Here is a 23,669-nt window from a genome sequence, read left to right as displayed (position 1 = left end):
TATTTAGTTATTTCCTGTTTCCCTATTTTAAATAATACTAAGGTGAACAGCATCATGAATTCTTTATATATTTTCTCTCTCTTTCTCTCCATATATATGTATATAATGTATATCTTAATGATGTTATTAATAAATTAGCAATGCTGTATTTATAAAATTAATCAGAAATATTAGCTAGGACAAAGTTGAGTGTAAACAGACATAATAGAGTTTCATGAGGAAAGAGGACATTTTGCAAAAGTTCTGTGGTTCTGCAATCTTTTAAGAACAAAGTCCTTGGCCATCCCATTAAGATGTAAAGTGAATTTGACCTCAGTAGAGGCTTCACTTTTCAACCTCTGATAGTTGAGAATAGGACACAACTTGTGCATACTCTCCTAGAAATACAGATACCCAGAGGGAAAAAAAGCAAAACTCCAGGACTTATGGTCTTTGGGAGGGCTGGGTAATGAGATTAGGAGTAAATTTTTTTGTATGTTGGTTTGCTACATTTTTCAAAATTTTCTATAATGAACATACATTCCTTTTCTAAGATAAATTTTATTAAAAATTGCAACAAAAGCAGTCTAGATGTAAGGAATATCTAAATAAACTCTCCATTTCTAGGAGAGCGTACTATAAAAGGTAGAGAGCCCTCTAGAACCTGATTTAAAGTCAGGAAACCATTGACAAGTTGCTGTATGTATCCATTTACATAAAATTCTAGAAAATGCAAACTAATTTATAATGACAGTAAGTAGATTGATGGTTGAGGGGGGCTGGGGGGAGTCAGGAGGAGGGAGGGAGAAGAGCAGGATCACAAAGGGGCACAAGGAAACTCTGGGGGATGTTGAATATGTTCATACCCTTGATTGTGGTGATGGTTCCATTGTGTATCCATTTGTCGAAACAAATTGTGCACTTTAAATATGCACAGCTTATTGAATGTCAAGTCCACCTTAAGAAAGCTGTCAAAAAATAAAAATAATTTTGAATAGATAATACATACGTATGGCTCAAAAATCTAATGATTCAAAAGGATATGCAGTGAAAAGTCAATGCTCTTCCTTCCACTGTCTTCCAGCCACCAATTCCCTCCACAAAGATGATCAGTTTGCTGTGTATCTTTTCAGAGATGTTCTGTGCATATAAGCATATATGTAAATATAATGTGAAAAAACACAAACACACACAAATGGTAACAAACAATTCATAGTGTTCTTTACTTTTTTTAACTTAATAACATACCTTGGAGGGAATTCCCTGGCGGTCCAGTAGTTAGGACTCCAGGCTTTCACTGCCGAGGGATTTTTGAAATCTCTGACTAGATGTGAGGGCAAAGAAAGAGGCCAAGTTTTTAACCTACTTTTCATTCCCAAGAATACCCAAGAATTTCTTTTCAATACCCAAGAATGGCCCTAAAGAACTAGGGCTCTGTAGTATCTCGGGTACCAATTGGTACATGCCTTAACCTTTCTGAGCATGATTCGACTCATCTCTACCAGAACAGGCAGGATTCAGGGTCAGATACAGGTTTGAATCCTGGGTCTTTTACTTAGTACCTGTGCAGCCTCAGTTTTCCTTTGTATAAAATGGAAATAATAGTACAAAGATAATGATAGTTAATATTTTCAAGTGTTTACTGTGTACCTGGCACTATGTTAAGATCTTTACATGCATTTTCTCATTTAATTTTTGTGACCAGCTTATGAAAGAGAGACACTCTTAGTACCTCAGTTTTCTGGTGGGGGCTTGGGGAAGTTAAGGTTTCACAGCTCACCAGTAGCAGAGCTGAGACTTCACTCCAGGCAGCTAATTGCCAAAGCCTGTTCTAACCTTAAACTCTAGGCTACTTTAGAGGGGTGTTGTGAGAAGGACAAATGGTGTGCATAAAGGGCTAGCAAATAGTCGGTGCTCCTGTGATATTAATGATCATAAAACCTGTCCACACCTTACCTACCAAATTTAGAATCTATTTAATTAAAAATTTCTTAGGGACAGAGTGATTAGAAGCTGTGTAAGAGACATTTATTGACCACGTGGGTTCCATGTTTGGGCAGGTTCTCCTGTGCGGAAAGCCAGATACCAGTGGGTACGCTGCAATCCTGACAGCAATTCTGCAAACTGCATTGATGAAAAGGGACCAGAGTTCGATCTACTTCCAGGTGAATACAACAGAATCCTACCTCCAAGGACTGACCCTTTTTCGTAAGTGGACTTTCTTGATTTTACTTTCACCATCCGCTGCTGAGATCCTGGCATGGAGGTGGGAGGGTTGCCAAGAGTGTTTTTCTTCAGGCTCTTGCTTCCATGGTTAGGTTCCATGGTTAGGTTTTCACTGCACAGTACAGGGTAAAACTGTACTGTCTTTACTGGTATATGAGATGCACAAGAATACATGATTCACCTACCTTTTTAAGAATTTTATTTATTTTTTAAAATTTATTTATTTTTGGCTGAGTTGGGTCTTTGTTGCTGCGTGCGGGCTTTCTCTAGTTGCTGAGAGCAGGGGCTACTCTTCGTTGCGGTGCACGGGCTTCTCATTGTGGTGGTTTCTTTTGTTGCGGAGCATGGGCTCTAGGCATGCGGGCTGAGTAGTTGCGGAGTGCGGGCTTAGCTGCTCTGCGGCATGTGGGATCTTTCCAGACCAGAGATAGAACCTGTGTCTCCTGCACTGGCAGGCAGATTCTTAACCACTGCGCCACCAGGGAGGTCCCTATTCACCTACACATTTGCAAGGTCTTTTTCTTGCGGCAGAAACAAAAATTGAATACTTTTCACCAATAGGTATTGAAAATGATTGAACATTATTTTATTAATGTAAATAGAGCACATTGTATATTTATATTAAAATCCAATAGGAGTCTATCACCTGAATGGATAAACAAAATGTGGTACATCCCTTAAGTAGAATATTATTTGGCCATAAGAAAGAAGGAGTTATTGATAAATGCTACAACATGGATGAATCCTGAAAACATTATGCAAAGTGAAGGAAACCAGACACAAAAAGCCACATATTGTATGATTCCATTTATGTGAAATGTCCAGAATAGGCAAATCCATAGAGACAGAAATAGAGTAGTGGTTGCCAGGGGCTGTGAGGGAGGGAGGAATAAAGAGTGACTGCTATTAGGTGCAAGATTTTTGAGGGGTGACAAAAATGTTCCGTTTAGATGGTAGTGATAAAAAAAAAAAAGAAGAAATTAGGGAAAGGAAGAATAAGTGACCACGACTCATAAAAAAGAAAGTCAAAACTCTTCTTTTTTTTAAATTAAATTAAATTAATTTACGTTTTATACAGCAGGTTCTTATTATCTATTTTATACATATTAGTGTATAAATGTCAACCGCAATCTCCCAATTCATCCCCCACCCCACTTCCTCCCTTGGTGTCCATACATCCAAAACTCTTCTTGATCAAATAAAACCTGCCTTATACTTGCAAAAAAGATCCAATAGGAATTCATAAGTAACAAAAATTGAATTGTATTAAAACCCATTATTTCAATGAATATCAAAATTATATGTAGCAAAGATACATTATGAAAAGAATTATCATAAAAGTTTTAATCTTCAGGCTTAAATAGAAAATCACTCCCCTGAAAGCCACGTAAATCATCATGCCCAAACCACGTAAGTCTATCATCACTTTGGGGATCCTGGTAACCCCCTTCATCACTGAAATTATATCACCACCATCCTCAAAATGCAACTCTGCAACCCTGCGCTTTTAGGTCCACGGCATAAAGCTTGAACGTGATATTACAGCATCCTCCATTATTTTAAGTCACGGATTTCAACAGTGATTCATTTAAATCTAAGATATTAGAGGAACAACGCAAGTCCTCCAAAACAAATATTTACACTATTTCTTCCCTCCTCAAATCTGTATGATCTTCCACACTCTTTGACATAAATTGTAGCAATAATTTTTTGGATCCGTGTCCTAAGGCAAAGGAAACAAAAGCAAAAATAAACAAATGGGACCTAATTAAACTTAAAAGCTTTTGCACAGCAAGGGAAACCATCGACAAACAAAAGGACAACCTACTGAATGGGAGAAAATATTTGCAAGTGATATGACTAATAAGGGGTTAATATCTAAAGTATATAAACAGCTCATACAACTCAACATCAAAAAAACAAACATCCCGATTAAAAACTGGGCAGAAGATCTGAATAGACATTTTTCCAAAGAACACATCCAGTTAGACAACAGGCACATGAAAAGATGCTCAACATCGCTAATCTCCAGAGAAATGCAAATTAAAACCACAATGAATATCACCTCCCACCTGTCAGAATGGCTGTCATCAAAAAGATCACAAATAATAAATTGCTGGCGAGGATGTAGAGAAAAGGGGACTCTTGTACCTTGTTAATGGGAATGTATATTGGTGCAACCACTGTACAAAACAGTGTGGAGGTTCCTCAGAAAACTAAAAATAGAGTTACCATATGATCCTGCAACTGTACTCCTGGGTATATATCCAAAGAAAATGAAAACACTAATTTGAAAAGATATATGTACCCCAATGTTCATAGCAGCATTATTTATAATAGCCAAGATATGGAAGCAATCTAAGTGTCCATCAGTAGATGAATGGATAAAGAAGATGTGATACACACACACACACTGGAATACTACTCAGCCATAAAAAAGAACGAAATTTTGCCATTTGCAGCAACACGGATGGGCTTGGAGGGTATTATGCTTAGTGAAATAAGTCAGACAGAGAAGACAAATACTGTATGATATCACTTATACGTGGAATCTAAAAAATAAAACAAACTTGTGAATATAACAAAAAAGAAACAGACACACAGATATAGAGAACAAACCAGTGGTTACCAGTGGGGAGAAGGAAGGGGGAGGGGCAAGCTAGGGGCAGGGGATTAAGAGGTACAAACTACTGTGAATAAAATAAATAATCGGGCTTTCCTGGTGGCTCAGTGGTTCAGAATCCGCCTGCCAATGCAGGGGACGCGGGTTCAAGCCCTGGTCCGGGAAGATCCCACATGCTGCAGAGCAACTAAGCCCGTGTGCCACAACTACTGAGCCTGTGCACCTAGAGCCCGTGCTCTGCAACAAGAGAAGCCACCGCAATGAGAAGCCCGCGCACCGCAACGAAGAGTAGCCGCGGCTTGCGCCAACTACAGAAAGTCCACGCACAGCAAGGAAGACCCATCGCAGCCAAAAATAAATAAATAAAAATAAATAAATAATCTACATGGATGTATTGTACAACACAGGGAATATAGCCAATATTTTATAATAACTATAAATGGAATATAACCTTTAAAATTGTGAATCACTGTTGTACACCTGAAATGTATATAATATTGTAAATCAACTCTACCTCAACTAAAAATAATAAGTAAAAAAAAATCTCTAGGATCTTCCCTTTCCTCAGCCAGCAACTTTCCTTCTTGCTCTGACACTCCTGTTAATATGGATGCACAGCCCCTGCTTCTGTGACGGTCTTGGACACTCTTGCTCTCAGATCCATTTCTTCTCCTTCCATCTCCCTGCTCTCCGTTGGGTGAGGGTGGTGAGGGCTGATCCCTATGGTTTGCATTTCTCAGGCTCCCAGATCTGTGGCTGAGTTTGGCCAGTGGGATGCCTGACAGGGAGACTGGTCAGCGTGGGCGGCAAGAAGAGACAAGGATGTTTCTTCTCATTCCTGCCTTGGGTGGCACCTCTGGCAGGGCTGTGTCTCATCCATGGCTTCAGCTTCCACCAGATGCTCTTGGTCCCTGGGCTCAGGTAGTACCACCTCCTCCACTGTCCCTCTAGCCCAGGGAGGGAAATATTTTCTTGCTGTTCCTCATCTCTGGGTTTCCTTATTATTCCCTATTTGGCTTTGCTTCTCTTCCATCTCATGTGTTAGCAATTCCCTGTCTTAAATATTTAGGTAAGTTTCTTGACTGTACTATGACTGTGGCAGCTTCTAAGGCCACCCCTCCTTGTGCTGGGCATCCTATCCCCATGCACCTTCTCCAGGACTTTAATTCTGCAGTTAACCCTCTGAACCCAGCATCTTCTTCTCATCAGTATGCAGACATTCTCTAGTATCTCCTACATTTAGGTAAAATCCCCTCTTTGACTCTGCATCCTTTCCAGCTGTTGCCCCATTCTCTGCTCCTCTTCATAGTAACACTTCCTGATAGGGTTGCTGATGCTTACTATCTCCTCAACCCCTTCTGGTTCTACCTTCACCCAGAGAGCTTGGTAGAAGCACTTACTTTTTTTTTGCGGTACGCGGGCCTCTCACTGCTGTGGCCTCTCCCGTTGCGGAGCACAGGTTCCTGATGCGCAGGCTCAGAGGCCATGGCTCACGGGCCCAGCTGCTCCGCGGCATGTGGGATCCTCCCGGACCGGGGCACGAAACCGTGTCCCCTGCATCGGCAGGCGGACTCTCAACCACTGCGCCACCAGGGAAGCCTACTTTTTTTTTTTTTAATTTAAGTTCTTTTTTTTTTTAATTGAACCTGGGCCCTCGGCAGTGAAAGCGTGGAGTCCTAACCACTGGACTGCCAGGGAATTCCCAATTTAAGTTCTTTTTTATTTTCCTCCACACTGGTAAAAGTTCCAAGGGAGCTTAAAGTTTTTTAAACATTTTAACTATTCCTCTTTCCCACTCCCGACTTCTGAATTTACAAAGCAAAGGAGAGCAGGAGTCCCAATTTTTAATGGTTCCCCATCTCCTCATGTTATTTGATCCAAAAACTATATACAAGTTTGTAGCAGTCATAGTTATTGTACATGTTTAGGAGGGAGGGAGGCAAGAAGGGATAGGGAGGTCTTCCCTAGTGGCGCAGTGGTTGAGAGTCCGTCTGCCGATGCAGGGGACATGGGTTCGTGCCCTGGTCCGGGAAGATCCCACATGCCGCGGAGCGGCTGGGCCCGTGAGCCACGGTCGCTGAACCTGCGCGTCCAGAGCCTGTGTTCTGCAACGCGAGAGGCCACAACAGTGAGAGGCCCGCGTACCGCAAAAAAAAAAAAAAAAGGGATAGGGAGAATGGTGATCCAAAAGAATAAAAACAGCAACCAAATAGGTCACAATTACTTCCTGTTGACACATCTGCTGGTTACTTCTCTATGTTTAGCTAACTTGACTTCTCTCTCTCTCTTTTTTTTTTCCTGCGCCACATGCCTTGTGGGATCTTAGTTCCGGGCTAAGGATTGAGCCTGCGCCCTTGGCACTGAAGTGCAGAGTCCTAACCACTGAACCGCCAGGGAATTCCCACTTGACTTGTCAGTTGTTTTCAAAAACAGTTGACCACCCTTCCTCTGAAATACTTTTTTCTCTGGGCTTCCATGGCCCCACCTTGTCTTGGGTTTCCTTCTACTTCCCTGGCTGTTCTTTCTCCTTTGATTAATATTTAATATGTTGGGGTGGCCCTAGCTCTGTCGTGGGCTGCTTTTGTATCTGCATGCCTTTTTTGGGTGACTTCATCCTGTTCCATGGCTTTAAATACTATGTGTGTGTGTGTGTGTGTGTGTGTGTGTGTGTGTGTGTGAGAGAGAGAGAGAGAGAGAGAGAGAGAGAGAGAGAGAGAGAGAGAGAGAGAGAAAGGGAGAGGGAGAGGGAGAGGGAGAGGAAGAGGGAGAAACTACCAAATCTGTTTCCAGCTCTGATTCCTTTTCCTAACCAGCTGACCAACTATCCAGCAGGTCACCCTCTATTACATTATTCCACTTTGTTTCTCTGCATAACATTTAGCCCCACCTAATATTTTCCTGATTTGCTTATTCACTTTTTATTGTCTGTCTCCCCGCCAAAGTTATAAACCTCTGAGCAGGGACCTCATCTGTCAGTCCCCATTCTATCCCAGGCCCTCAGAACAGGGATCAGATATTCAATATTTATCGAATGTAGGCATGAAGGAAACTCTAATCTGTTGTATGGCCTGTGGTTTATTATTTTCATGTAGAAAATGACCCATAGGCTGTGAAACTCAACTTTTGTCTCTGATGCTTTGTTGCCTTATTCTGCCACTGATGGGTGGCATCATTGCTCCGGTCCTTTGGTGCTGAGTGGATTTCAAACTACCCCACTGAACCCAGTTGAATGAATGCACTTATTTGCGGGGAGGAGATTGAATGTTAACATGCTGGCAAATATAATGCTTGACTTGTTGCAAAGAATTTCTTAAGCGTGAGCTTTGTTGAAGCCCTGTGAAGTTATTAGAGATTTTGCAGAATTTTTAAAATAGGAAAAATATATATCTAGTCTAATTTACTTGTGTGTCCTTTCTTCAGTGGGAGAAAGTGTAAAAATGGGATCTTTTCTGTAAAAAATAAATGACCCGTTAAGTATATTCTAAATATAGGATTGCTATGTTAGTGATAAGAAAATTAGCATTTTTATATGCATCTGCAATGAGTAGATGTGAAGCTGATAAAGGCAACGAGTTAGATACAGTAAGTATTGTAAATATGTGGAAAGGTCTGACTTATTTTTTGTTTTAAAACATTAAATAACTGGGAAACTTTTAACTTAAAATTTGAGCAACGGAGTGGCTACATTTACTTTCATATCTTAAAAAATTTATTATGATTATCTTTTCATGTCTCAAACTTTAATGTTTCTTTTCCACTTTTCTGTCATGCTTCAGAATGATGAAATCCAGGAACTTGAATGATGTCTTCCCTCTTTCTGAGGACTTTTCAGGATCAGGCTCTGGAAGTGGCTCTGGAAGTGGCTTCCTACGTGAAATCGAACAGGAATACCAACCACTAGAAGAAAACGATGCTTTTTATTACAACTTTAGGTCTCTGGAGAGAAATTTGCCCTCAGACAACCAGGACTTGGGTCAGAATGGACCAGAAGAGGATTTTACTATATAAAAGAGAGGGTTTCCCAGCTTGACACCAGGCAATGTATTTGTGTACCATGGTTAAATGATTAATTTGAGGACAAAAAGCTTTATAGAAAATTTAAAACATCTGAAAAGGAAGTTTAAGTTTTATTATCTTTTTTTTCTCATGAATTCTTAAAGCCTCCTTTTTCTATCCTAATGTCCTGGAAAATACCTGCATTTGTTTTGTATTGTATTCAACAACATCACTATGAAGTTAACTAGACTCCACATATGTATAAAATTGCTTTAAAGAATAAATTATACTGTTCTTAAAACATTTAGTTTGAGAAACAAATTGACAGGCATTATTTCATATCTAAATCTTCAGGAAGCTGACTCTGATTATGAAATCTAGATATGCCTCTTTTTTTGTGAAAAAACACAGATGAAACATACAGTGAATTGGGTATTTGACATGTTTGGGTTTGACATGTTTTACAGTGTGAAGTTAACTGCTTTAATAGTACCACTGGAGGTGTTTGCAGAGCTAGTGGACAGCGTTTGCTTAGAAGTGTGATTGCTGTCACAATTAGAAACTTAACACCCAGATTAAAGCACAATTGTGCTCTCAATACCTTATACTGCTTTACTTTTTTTCCTGGATATCTATGTATTTTCAAACATTACTCTGTTAAAGCATAAGTATAATCAAAGGGTCAAGCTGTCTGGGCTCTCTTGTTCATGAAGTAATTATTTGTTCAAATGTTTCTAGATTCTCATCAACAAAATATCTGTAAAGTTATTTTACAGTGAGACCAAATTTTGTAACTGGAATCAAATCCTGTTAACTAGCAGATGAAGAAAACAATCATGCTACAGAGAGGGTTACTCTTGTCCAAACAATTCCTCTTCTTTAGGGCTATACTATACTCATCTCTGTTCCCCTTAATTCTGAAAAGCCTGTCAGCATCATTGTCATGGATCCTGTTCTGTACCATGTAGATCCCCTCTTCAGAACTGAGGACTTATTCAAATTAACCTCTGTGGAAGAGAGACACCTTGTTCAAGGGCACACCTCTTCCCATGGCAGCCTGCACCCAATGCCTGGTTGATGTGAACATATGAGTGCCAGACCCCTCCCCTGAACTTGGAACAATTCAGCAGGGCAATCACAGATTCAGAGCTCCCTGAGGAGTCATCTGAGGCTTTGTTGGGACTGTTTTGCAGCTCAGTTTCTTCCTTTACTTAGTCTTGCTTCCTTCCATTCCCCCCTGAGAGAGCTCCCTTAAGAACTTTCTGCACACTAGTTTTCATCTCAGAGTTTGCTCTATGGGGAATCCAACCTGTGAAAGTTGGTGCCAGGATGGGTAGAAAGCAGATGCTAAAATGGGATTTTGGAGCTGGATCACCTACTGTCTGGCTGGCAATGAGGACCCCGTCACTGGCTGTAGATGCAGAACAACCACAAGAGAGCACTGCAATCGTTCAAACTTTCACTGATGATGAACTGGGATGGTGTACCAGTGGAAGGAAGTGCACCAGGGTGCGGTATATGAGGCATCTGAGAAATATGGGGAAGTAGTAATTATAGAGACAATGACACTGGATGGCTCTTGCTGGAGGCAATTAATGAAACACCAAGGATGATTAATTAAAGACTAAATGTGAAAACTAATGGACCTCCTCAGCAGCATATTAAGAAACTCTCTTCTGCAGTGGAAGGGCAGGAAAAGCTGAGGCTCAGGCCCAGGATATAATCAGAAGAATAGCAGAGTTCAAGAATGTTAAGTTGCCAAGTTAGCCAAGTCTGTTATACAACATCAGGGCCCTGACTGGGAAAATACTGGACCCTCAGAAATGAAGACCTCTGAGTAGAAACGTATCTGGGTTGATAGATTCAGAATTCAAATCCCCAGACTTCCTCAAACCCTCTGAATCTATAGAAGAGGCCCACTCCTTAAGAATTAATGCTTTCCTCTGGCTTGAAGATGATTAAGAAGCCTCTGACCTTTAAGACCACATGCACACTCCCTCTAGGTCTGCCTTGCCACCCCACCTAGCCACCAGATCCATAACTAAAGTTACAATATAAACCAACAGGAAAGTGTTGGGGCTGCTAAGGAGGAAAGGTGAAGGTTTCTGCAGAGCTTAGCTGACATGCACCTCAGAAGCCTAGAAAGTGTCTATGTGCCTTAACTCTAAGAGTGCTAGATCAAGGGATGGAGGAAAAACAAAGTTGGATAAGGAAGTGTTTATCAATATGGAAGTGTTAGGGGAACCACTGACCAAAACAACCTGCCCTGGCCAGGCATGAGAGTAACCACTTGCATGAGTTATCTTACAACAGGAGGTCCTGTTAAGGAAGGACCTTACCACTGACAAGCTACCACTGACTGGAAGAATTCGGGAAAGGCCAAAGGAGAGAGGTGACGCCAGTCCATATGTCCCAGTATCCTTCTTGCTGGAACCCATCTTGGCTGAGCAATGTGCGCACCACCATGAAGGACCCTGAGTCAGAATGATTGGCCAGAGACAACCTGGAAACTAACCCCATTACCCCTGAGACTATGGGCTGCGTGGCAGAGCAGTTCTCCTGGGTTCCCTTACCCAGCTGCTCTCTGCCTGGGTGCCCCTTCCCAATAAAGTCTCTTGCTTTGTCAGCACGTGTATCTCCTCAGACAATTCACTTCTGAGTGTTAGACAAGAGCCCACTCTCGGGCCCTGGAAGGGGTTCCCATTCCTGCAACAGAAGTACTCTTCTGGGATAAAGGTTTTATCACTCTGGCAAGAACTCCAGGAGAAGGTGTTGACATGCTTCTAGAATGGCTCTTAGAAGCTTGGAAAAAGTGACAGCTCCTCTTAAGTAGAAATGCTAGAACTACCATGGCAGGCAGTGGAAAAGGGGTCAAAAAGTTTAAGGAAGTTAGCATGCTAGAATGGACAGTTTGTGTAAGCCCTAAAAACCTACCAAATGACTTTGTTCCGAAGGAAGGCCAAAGCAATGAAGAATATGCTGGTAAGAGGGGCAGCATCTCTGAGCTATCAGTGGTAGCTCTCCTCTAAAGGGCAGAGGTGATGGTAGAATGTTGTTACAGAATTGGGTTCACAAATAGCAATGGGAATGATGGGGTGGGGGAAATCCCAAAATAATAGCGGACAGGTGGAGGTGTTCAGCCATCAGACGCCAGGTGGTACAATTATCATAATGAGGAAGGTCAGAGTGGAATGCAGGGCAAAGTTATAGAGTGGCATCTTCAGAGGTAAGATAGTTGGTAACAGTTCTGCACCCAATTCCATTGTGTGTTGGAGGGGTGGGGTTGGCAGGGTAGGGGTGAGGAATTTCCCCACACCAACCAGAAAGTTTCTGACATCAGCTGGGTGTCCTACAATTCAATTCAATTCTGACACTATCTACCTGGAGCTAGCATCAGATTCTACAGGTTAAAGGCTCAGTGCCACAAGGCTTCCCTCCACTTCAGATGCCAATCGCAAACCTAGGTTGTTACCTGTGCTTCTGATCGACTGGCTGTACACTGGAGCTTCCAATGACCACCTCTTCAGGTTCAGTTAATTTGCTAGAGCAATTCTCAGAACTCAGAGAAACATTTCACTTACCTGATCACCAATTTATTATAAAAGGGTGTAAATCCAGCTAGATGAACCGATACACAAGGTGAGGTCCTGAACAAAGGAGTCTCTGTCCTCTTGGAGTTTGGGGCCTGGCACGGTGGCACATGGAAGCTTCTGGTTCCCCAACCTAGAAGCTCTCTGAACCCTGTCCTTTGTGGGTTTTTTGAAGTCTTCATTACTTAGGTATGATTGATTAAATCATTGGCCACTGGTAATTGAACTTAATCTCTAGCCCCTCTCCCATCTCCCTTGCCTGGAGGTCAGGGGTGGGACTGAAAGTTGCAACCCTTTAATCAAACAGTTGGCTCCAGTATCCTTACCTGAGCCAGTTTTCAGACCTGGAACCCACTGACTAAAAGAGAGGTTAGGTGCTCTGGAATAAGACCCTGTGACACCATGGCAAGTATATACAGCACTGATTCCTCTAATGTTTACCCAAAGGGACTGATGGCCATTAACTCAGGTACTATAACCTGGGGAAAGGAGAGTATTCAGACATCTCAAAGACAATCAGTTACAGGGTCTAATTAACTTTGATACATGGAGATCCAAAGCATCATCATGGCCTCCCTGTTAGTGGGGCATTAGGTGATCAGGTATTAAGTGGAATCTTGACCCAGCTCACAGTGGTCATTTTTCCAGTCCCTAAATGTGTAATTAGAATGGACATAATTGGTAGCACAACACCACATTGATTTCTTGACCTGTGTGATAGGAGCTATTGCAATGGGGAAGACCAGGTGGAGACTTCTAAAGCTACCCACCCCCATCTGTCAACAAATCAAAAACATTTCATCCTGGGGGGAATGTCAGAGATTAGTAGTACCTTTAAAAACCTGAAGAATGCAGGGATACTAGTCCCCAGTGTATCTCCATTTAATTGACCAGTCTGGATCTTGCAAAAACCAGATGGATTCTGGGGGGTGACAGTAGAGTATCACAAATTCCACGAAGTAGTAGTTGTACTTGCAGCAGCTATGCCAGATATAGTACTTTTGCTGGAGCAGAGTTACACAGCTTCAGGTATGTGGTAGGCAGGCATTAAGCTGGAAAATGCTTTCATTTCCATCCCTATCAAAAAGGAGAGAAAAAAATAAAAATTAAAAAAAAAAAAGGAGAATCAGAAACAGGTTATGTTCTCTTGGAACGGATAACAGTATATATTTAGTCTATTCTCAGGGCTATGTTAAATCTTCTGCCCTCTGCCATAATATAATCTGAAGACACTTGGACTAACTGGACATCTCACAGAATATCACAGTGGTCCACTGTATCGATGGATCATGAGCCTGCATCCAGACCCCCATGTCATGTGCCACTGATGAACTGACATCTCTCCCTCAGCTCAAAACTATGGCCATATGGTGGGGGTAGAGAGTGTTCTTTATGACTGACAAAGCAGGAATAAGATCAAGCTGGGTTCATAGGTGAATTGGCCTCTTATATAGGTTCAAGTCAAAAATGGATGACAGGTGCACTGAAGTGCCAATTAGGGGTAGCCTTGAAAATAGCTGTGAGAGGAAATCCAATGAGCAGAGCTTCAGGTGGCGAACCTGGTCATTTACCCTGTGTAGAAAGAGAAGGAGCCCAAGGTTAGGATATACACAGTTCCATGGGTAGTGGTAAATGTTTTGGTAAGTTGATAAGGGGCCTAAAATAGAAAATATCGCAAGATTGGGGAGTAAGAAGTCTGGGGTAAAGGCACATGAATGGACCAATGAGAGAAGATGCAAAGTGTGAAAATCTTTGGGTCAAACGCCAAGGCCAATCAGAAAGCATCCAGTACAGAAGAAGCACTAACAACCAGGTAGATTAAATGACTGGCAGGTATTAGTCAGCCTCTGTCACGGGCTACCCTAATGAGAGCACAATGAACTAATGGAGGAGTAGCTATAATGGCAGAGAGGGAGACTATGCATGGGTTCCCACTGGCCAAGACTACTTTAGCTACTGATGTTGCCAAATGTCCCATATGCTAGCAACAGAGCTCACTGCTGTGCCACTGATATGGCACCATTCTTCAAGGAGACTTTGGTGGCAGGTTGACTATATTAGGCCCCTTCCATTCTGGATGGGCCAGAGATTTGTTCTAACAGGAATAGACATGTATTCTAGGTATGTATTTGTCTTTCCTACCCACGGGGCCTCCAGCAACATCAATATCTAAGGGCTTACAGAATATTTGATCCACCAACATAACTTCGTATATAACATTGCATCAGACCAAAGGACCCACTTTATAGCAAGGAGATTCAGCAGTGGCACATGACGATGGGATCCACTGTTGACCCTAGGTGCCACCAACATGATAGAATGATAGAAGGGTCTATCGAAGGCACAGCTGAGGTACAAGCTTGGATATGATATATCGAGGTTGGCACACCAACTGCCAGGATGCAGTATACATGCTAAATCAGTAACTTCTATATTGTACTGTGCCCTTAATACGTGGAGAATATATGGGTCCAGGAACCAATGAGTGGAAGTAGGCTAGGACACACTTAACATCAAGCCTACTTGGGGAATTTGTGCTTCCTATCCCTACAATTGTGTTCTGCAGATTTAGATGTTATGGTACCCTTGGGGAAATGTTTCCACCAGGGGACACAGTAAGAATCCTATTGAACTTAAAGCTATGGTTCTCATCATTCAGGCACTTTAAGCTCTTTGTGCCAAGGGATGAACAGTCAATAAGAAGTAATCATCTAGGTGGGGGAAATGGACCTGATCATCAGGAGGAGAGAGGGCTGTTGCTACACAATGGGGACAGGGAGGACTATCTTTGAAATCCAGGTGACCTACTGAGGCTTCTCTTAGTACTTCCTTATCCAGTTTTGATGGTAAATGGATAAAGTTAGCAGTTAGGCCCGAGAAGTGCATGGTAACCGGGGGCTCAGATCCTCATGGTTGAAGATCTGGGTCAATCCTCCAACTAAGCCATCTAGACCAGTAGTGGTGTTAGCTACGGATGAGAGAAAACTACATTGATAACAAAGGAGGAATTTGATGAGTTTTGATTATATCTTGCTACCAGTTGCAGCAGAAGCAGCTGCAGTTCATTCCACTGACCCTCCCCTCATAAGTTTTCCCTAAGAACCCTCCAGTGTCCTGAAAAAGCTGCTTCCAGAATGTATATGAAGCAAATGGATCTAAGAGGCACAAAGGTGGACTGTTATGGATGCTGTGCTGTACTGTGTTGCCCAGATTCCCCCTTTAGAACTGGAGGACTTATTCCTCCAGCTACTGGGAAGGTTGGCTGATAGCTACAACTTAGATGAAGAAGCCACATCATCTAAGGTCATGCTCCTTTCCCAGGACAGCTCACAGCCAAAGACTCATGTATGTGGGGGTATAAAGGTTCAGACCTCATGCTCCACGTGGGACAACTCTGAAGGGACAACTGCTTCAGAACTCTCTATGGTGTCACACGAAGACACCATATTGTGATTCCATTGCAGCTCGGTTTATTCCTGTCTAATCCTGCTTCCTTCCAATCCTCCACAGGCATTAATCCGAAGGACACTCCCTGATAAATTTCCTCTATGGGTTTGCGTCTCATAGGACACAACTCATAGGAATTATCTTTATAGCATTTTACTTCTGGTGATAGTTGTTAAGTTATACCCTAATCTTTCCATTAATAAATCTATCTGTGATTATTTAACAGGAACTTTGTGAGTTTTTATGCCCAGTAGGACATTACTGTCATGAGACCTATCTTTTGGGTACCCAAAAATACATAGCAGAAAAAATAAGGCATGGTTTAGAAAAATATACATACTATTTTGCATTTTCTAGTTAAGTGATAAGTTTTACACATTTGAAGAAGGGGTAGATAGTCTAGGCTAATTTTTATCAAAAAATGACACTTTTTTTTACTACGAAAGATCTTAAACTTGCCACAAAGAAAATGTAGAATATTTCTATTTTTAGAGAGGTAATTAGACTAATTTAAAAAAGTACGAGCTTTAGAATTTCAAAGTCCTGGCTTAAATACCAATTTCACTCTTTATTAGCTTTGTAACTTAAGGCAAGTTACTTAATTTTGCTAACATTGTCTATGGAGGGCAATGTTGTGAAGGGGTTAATTGTGTGGTCTCTGAAGCAAGATCACCTGGGTTCAAAGCTGTCACTTACTAACTAGGTAACATCAGATGAGTTAACTCATTTAACCTCTCTGTACCTCAGTTTCCTCCTCTTTAAAATGAAGATGATGATAGTGACTACCTTATAAGTTTGTTGAGATTAAATAAATTAATGTATGTAAAGTGCTTAGAACAATGTCATTGAGTGATGAATAAACTTACAAGCTGTTATTGTTATCTGTACTATAGGTTAACAATATTTGCCCATAGTGTTGTGGTAAAGATTAAATGAGGCAATACATGTGATACGATTAGCTCAAAGCCCCTAAACAATTGTAATCGTGAACATGTGTTATAGCTACTTCATAAGATTGTTTTAAAGATTCCTGGCATGGCCAGGTACTGTGCTAGGCATTGAAGATACAAATGGGAACAAAGACATACCAGACAGCCTTTGTGCTTGAGCTTAGAGCCTTAACAGGGATCAAGTGAGAGTGAATGTAATATGTTAGTCTTGCCTGGCACAAAGGAAGGTAGATAGATAGAAGTAAATATTCTTAGGCACATAGGGGAAATAGTATATAACCCATGTTCTTTCTCACTCTTACTCTTTTACCTTTTGGGTTCTATTTATCAATCATTTGCCATAATTATAGAGTTTGAGGGAAGGGAAGGGGTTGGGCTTCTTTCAATTTGTACTTTTTGTACCTCTCTAACTCACAGTCACTTTTTCTCATATTATACAATCAACAAAAACCTACTAAGGACCAAGACACCAGGAATAAACAGTTAAGACTACTCACGATGTGGGGGGGGGAAACAAATAAATAACTGTAATACATTACATTATAGATTTTTTTTCCAATTTACAATAGTTATAAACAAAATGCTAAGGCAGCAAAGAGAAAGGGATGATTGATTTTGCAGAAGCTTTTTGTCTCCATTCCCTCAGCACGTAGTCTGTTTTACCACTCAAATCACTGCTTAAAATATTAATACGATTGATCTTTCAGAATTCTGTTTGTCTTCTTAGGTTTATACTAAACCAGGGTTTCTCAGCCTTGTCATTATTGACATTTTGGACAGGATATTTCTTTGTTGTAAGGGGCTGTCCTGTGCATTGTAGGATGCTTAGCAGCATTTCTGATCTTAGTAGCACTCACCCAGACTTGACAATCAAAAGTGTCTCCAGACGTTGCCAAATGTCCATTGCCCCTCTGAGAACCACTGCACTAAATCAATGATTATTTGTGGACTACAGTCTTATTAGTTATGTTCTCACCTTATAATGGAATAGTAATTATTTATCATTTATCATTGGTACATAGGAACTAGAGACTTTACTATCATGATCATTCAGCCACTTAATATGTGATTTGATATAAAGGAAATTACGTCAGTGATTTATGCACAAATCTACATTTTTAGATGTTTATATGTTGATTACTGGATCTTTTGTTTCTTTATCTTCACAAGGACAACATGATATTAAAATGGGACTGTCAGAGAATAAGAAAGAGCTCTTGGAAATCAAAAATATAATAGCATCTAATGGTTATCTATTGCTGTGTGATAAATTACCTCAAAACTTAGTGGCTTAAAACAAGAATAAACATGTATTATTTCAAATAGAGTTGCCATATGATCCAGCAATCCCATTCCTGGGCTTATATCCAGAAAAAAACTATAATTCCAAAAGATACATGCACCCCTATGTTCATAGCAGCACTATTCACAATAGCCAAGACATGGAAATAACCTAAATGTCCATCGACAGAGGAATGGATAAAAAAGATGTGGTACATATATAAATGGAATATTACTCAGCCATTAAAAAAAGAATGAAATAATGCCATTTGCAGCAACATGGAAGGACCTAGAGATTATCATACTAAGTAAGTCAGACAGAGAAAGAAATATCATATGATATCACTTATATATCAAATTTAAAATGTGACACAAATGAACTTATCTATGAAACAGAAAGAGACTCACAGATATAGAGAACAGACTTGTGGTTGTCAAAGTACGGGGTAGGGGAGGGATGGACTGGGAGTTTGGGATTAGCAGATGCAAATTATTATGTATAGAATGGATAAACAACAAGGTCCTACTGTATAGCACAGGGAACTATATTTAATATCCTGTAATAAACCATAATGGGAAAAAATATGAAAAGAATATACATATATGCATAACTAAATCACTTTGCTGTACAGCAGAAATGAACACAACTTGTAAATTAACTATACTGCAATAAAATAAATTTTAAAAAATAACATGTATTATTTCATAGTTTCTATGGATCAGAAATTTGGAAGTGGATTACCTAGGTGGTTGTGGGGGGGTCCCTCATAAGATTGCAGTTAGAATGTTAGCTGGGGCTGCAGTCATCTGAAGACTTGACTGGGGTGGGAGGGTCACCTTTCTAAGATGGCTCAAACACCTGGCTGGCAAGTTAGTGTTGGCTGTTTACAGGAGGCCTCAGCTCATTATGTGGGCCTCTCCATTGGATTACATGACATGGCTGCTGACTTCTCTCAGAGTAATTGATCCAGAAAAGAGCAAGTCAGAAGCAAGCTTATTAAGTCATACATCATCACTTCCACCTTACTCTGTTGGTCATACAGACCAACCTTGATAGAATTTGAGAAGGGAGTACACAGAGATATGGATCGTTGGAGAGCATCTTAGAAGCTGTTTACCATAACACAGTAATAAAAAAAGTTCTAAGAGCTGTAACATAAAATCAGGGAAAATCACCTAGAAAGGAGAACCAAAACACAAGTAGATGGAAAATAGGAAAGAAAAAGTAAGAAAATGACAAAATCAATCGGGAAGCCCCAATATGACTAATAGAAGACTCAGGAAAAGAGGAGAGAAAAGAGAAGGGAGGACATTATCAAAGAAATTTAACAAGGTTGTAAGTTATAAAGTCAACATAGAAAGGCAATCTCTCTCTCTCTCTCTCTCTCTCTCTCTCACACACACACACACACACACACACACACACATTCAAGCATTGAACAACTGGAAAATGAAATTTTAAAATTCCATTTACAATATTATTAAAAATATAAATGCTTAGGAATAAATTTAACAAAAGATGTGTAAGCTTTCTACACTGAAAATTACAAAGCATTGCTGACAGAAATTTAAAAAGACCTTAATAAATAGAGAAATATACCATGTTCATGGATTGCAAAGCTCAGTATTGTTAAGATGTCAATTTTCCTCAAATAGAGCTCAATCAATTCCAATAAAGATCACAGCAGCTTAAAAAAAAGTGGATTAACAATTCAAAAATTTATATGGAAACACAAAAATCTTAGAACCAAAACATTCTTGAAAAAGAACTAATTTGGAGTAACTACACTTCCTTACTTTCAAGGCTTACTATAAATCTATAGTAATCATGACAATGTGGTTTGTATAAAGATAGACAAACAGATCAATGAGACAGAATTAAAAGTCCAGAAATAAATCCATAATTATATAGTCAATAGATTTTTGACAAAGGCTCCAAAGCAATTTAATGGGGAAAGGAAATTATTTTCAACAAATGGTGCTGGAACCATGTGGACAAAAATAAGCCCTCAAATCTCACCTCACATTATTTGCAAAATTTAAATCAAGATGAATCACATGCCTAAATGTAAAAGCCAAAATTCTCAGGTCATCCAAAAACATTATTAAGAGAATAAATAGTGAAGCTACACACTGGGAAAAATATTTGCAATTAATATATGATACAGGACTTGTATCCAAAATATTAATAAACTCAATAATAAGACAAACATCCTAATGAAAAATGGAAAAGTATTTCCACTTTTTCCTGTTTGTTGAAGTACAATTGACTTACAGTATTAGTTTCACGTAAAGAACATAGTGATTTCTTATTTTTATATATTTTATCTATACATTATAATGCTGACCTGAGCATCAGCAATAATAGAGATAAACTTTAAAACATGTATAAAGATGTTGTCCCACGTACACAAAAAAGCACATTTAACCATAGTGTAGGGCTAATCCACAGATCACTGTTTTCACAGCAATTTCTGCTTTATAAACTTTAGGATTTTTTTGTTTTCCTTCCTTCTACTTTCTTAGAGTTTAATTTGCTTTGTGTGTGTGGGGTAACAAAACACATAAAATATACCATTTTAACAATTTTTAAGTATACAGCTCAGCAGTGTTAACTATTTTCACAGTGCTGTAAAACAGACCTCCAGAACGTTTTCATCTTGCAATCTGAAACTCTGTTTCAGCAACTCCCCTTTCTCCTCCCCTCAAATCTCTAGTAACCGGCATCCTATTTTCTGTTTTATGAATTTGACTACTTTAGGTAACTCATATAAGTAGAATCATACAGTATTTGTCTTTTTGTGACTGGTTTATTTCTTTTTTTGGCTCCACCATGAGGCATGCAGGATCTTTTTTCCCTGACCAGGTATCAAACTCGTGTCCCCTGCAGTGGAAGTGTGGAGTCCTAACCTCTGGGCCACCAAGGAAGTCCTGTGACTGGTTTATTTCACTTAGCATAATGTCCTCAAGTTTCATCTATGTTGTATGACAGGATTCATCTATGCATATGACAGGATTTTCCTCCTTTCAAAGATTAAAATTCATCTGTCCATGAACACTTGTGTTGCTTCTATCTCTTGACTATTATGAACGAACAGGAACATTCATATGTGCTGTGAACGTGAGTATGCAAATACCTCTTTGAGACCCTACTCTCAATTCTTTTGGATATTCACCCAGAACTGGGATTGCTATATCATGCGGTAGTCCCATTCTCACTTTTTTGAAGAACCTCCATACTGCTTTCCACAGGGGCTGTACCATTTTGCAATCTCACCAACGGTGCATAAGGGTTCTGATTTCTCCACATCTTCACCTACACTTGTTATTTTCTTTTTTCCAAATATTAACCATCCTAATGAGTGTGAGTCGACATCTTGTGGTTTTGACGTGCAGTTCTCTGATGATTAGTGATGCTGAGTATCTTTCCATATGCTTGTTGGACTGTTTAATCAGTTTGATTTTTTTGTTACTGAGTTGTAAGAGTTCTTTAGATATTCTGGGTATCTTATCACATATATGATTTGCAAATATTTTCTCCATTCCATAGGCTGCCTTTTCACTCTGCTGTGTCCTTTGATGCACAAAAGTTTTTTTTATTTTTTATTTTTGGCTGCACAGTGGGGCATGTGGGACTCTTAGTTCCCTGTGCCCCCTGCAATGGAAGTTTTTAAGTTTGATGTAGCCCCATTTGTCTATCTTTGCTTTTGTTGCCTGTGCTTTTGGTGTCATAAACAAGAAATCATTACCAAGAGCAATGACCTGAAGATTTTCCCCTATGTTTTCTTCTAGGAGTTTTATAGTTTTAGGTCTGATGTTTAAGTCTTTAATCCATTTTGAGTTAATTTTTGTATATGGTATAAGATAATGGTCCAAATTCATTCTTTTGCACATAGATACCCAGTTTTCCCAAAACCATTTGTTGAAGAGGCTGTCCTTTCCCCATTGAGTCATCATTGCACCTTTGCCAAAGATCATTTGACCATGTATGTGAGCGCTTTTTATTTTTTAAATAGACTTTATTTTTCAGAGCAGTTTTAGGTTCATAGCAAGTACAGAATTCCCATGTATCCTCTGCTCCCCTCCACATGCTAAATATGCTTTTAACTTCCCGAGGCGAACACAGATTGCAGATTTTAAACCTTTCTTCTTTTCAAATACATGCATTTAATGCTACAGATCTCCCTCTAAACACTGCTCACTGCATCCCATTAATTCTACTATGTTGTATTTTCATTATCCTTTAGTTCAAACTATATAAAAATTCCCACTGAAATATTCTTTGACATAGAGGTTTAGAATTATGTTGCTCACCTTCCAAACATTTGTGGATTTTCTGGCTTTTTGTTATTTCTAGTTCAATTCTAATGTGGTTAGAGACCAAACTCTAATTTCAAGCCTTTTAAATTTGAGACTCGCTTTAAGACCTTGCCTCACAAACTTGATGCTGTTTTGTTATGATGGGAAAACCGGTAGGTTCAGACTCATTTTTTTCTGCTTTGGTTATGTATAGTCTACTGCGGTGGCTCAACGCTAAGTTTTGAGATCTTAAAACAGTATTCCTAACACACCACTGTAAAGCAATTATACTCCAATAAAGGTGTTAAAAAAAAAGAAAAAAAAAAAACAGTATTCCATTCAGGGGCCCGTCCTCTAGGCTTACACCACAGTGATTAGGCTGCGGTTAAAGACAGAGTACTTTTTTTTTTTTTTTGCGGTACGCGGGCCTCTCACCGTTGTGGCCTCTCCCGTCGCGGAGCACAGGCTCCGCACGCGCAGGCTCAGCGGCCATGGCTCACGGGCCCAGCCGCTCTGTGGCATGTGGGATCTTCCCGGACCGAGGCACGGCGGACTCTCAACCACTACGCCACCAGGGAAGCCCAAGACAGAGTATTTCTGAGCAGCATCATTGCGCTTTTCAGGAACGCCTTCCACCCCTCACGGAATGGCAGGGCGGTACAAGTGATTTCTCAGTCCTCCACAGCTAAGGGGTGGATAGCTCAGGAACTATCTGTGTACTTTACGAGGCAACGGATACAGTACCCTTTTTTGTTTTTGGTCTCCTCATAGGTGACAAAGCTTCTGAGTTCTCAAATCTCAGAAGCTGAGGGAAAGAAAGGAAGTTGGGTAGAGTTCGAGAATGGTGGCAGAATGCCTCATCCCCGAATTGAGAGAGCACGTCTCTCGCGAGGCCTAACGAATCAGGGCCTCGGGTAACAGCGGCCCTTCAACTCCTCGGCCTAGTAACCCACCCGCAGAGATGGCCTCCCGCACGAACCTTTTCTTTCCTCCTTTCTTCTTTCCCAGCTGTTCAAACTTCCACTAGAAGTGGAACTGGGTGTGGCAAAAAGCCCGTCAGCGAACCGCCGGTCAGCGAACCGCCCCTCACGTGACAGACAAGAGGGCGCGGCGGACCTGGGGAACCTACGTCCGCCCTGGCCCCACCCACTTGACGCCACTCAGTGACCCCACCCCTCCGCCGTGGGGTGGAGCACGAGGCCCCGCCTCCAAACGGCCTCTCCTCGGAGCGCCAGGCTGACCAGTGGGGCGGGGCTAGAGGCCCGGAGGGGGCCAGTG

General features: G+C 40.6%; 1 protein-coding gene and 2 long non-coding RNA genes across 3 annotated transcripts in view; 1 reads left to right on the top strand and 2 right to left on the bottom strand.

The window, feature by feature from the left end:
• The window catches only part of LOC113632653 (uncharacterized), a 6,589-nt gene extending 4,989 nt beyond the window's left edge, over positions 1-1,600 (bottom strand). The window contains exon 1 of the long non-coding RNA XR_003437909.1: positions 846-1,600. This is a non-coding gene — a long non-coding RNA (uncharacterized LOC113632653). The remainder of the gene's footprint in view (positions 1-845) is intronic.
• Positions 1-9,510, top strand: part of SRGN (serglycin) — a 16,514-nt gene extending 7,004 nt beyond the window's left edge. The window contains exons 2-3 of the mRNA XM_027130068.1: positions 2,040-2,187; positions 8,605-9,510. Of these exons, the coding sequence (XP_026985869.1) occupies positions 2,040-2,187; positions 8,605-8,836 (380 nt within the window). The 3' untranslated portion in view covers positions 8,837-9,510. The remainder of the gene's footprint in view (positions 1-2,039; positions 2,188-8,604) is intronic.
• LOC113632652 (uncharacterized) lies at positions 3,486-23,539 on the bottom strand. The gene is made up of 3 exons (XR_003437908.1): positions 23,371-23,539; positions 13,247-13,491; positions 3,486-3,928 (listed from the first exon to the last, which is right to left on the bottom strand). It is a non-coding gene; the product is annotated as an uncharacterized LOC113632652 (long non-coding RNA).
• Positions 23,540-23,669: the final 130 nt, after the last annotated feature.

Source organism: Aethalodelphis obliquidens, unplaced genomic scaffold (genome assembly GCF_003676395.1).
Source record: "Aethalodelphis obliquidens isolate GAN/ISIS:26980383/991018 unplaced genomic scaffold, ASM367639v1 scaffold37, whole genome shotgun sequence".
Taxonomy (NCBI): Eukaryota; Metazoa; Chordata; class Mammalia; order Artiodactyla; family Delphinidae; genus Aethalodelphis; species Aethalodelphis obliquidens.
This window is presented reverse-complemented; position numbering and strand designations above follow the sequence as displayed.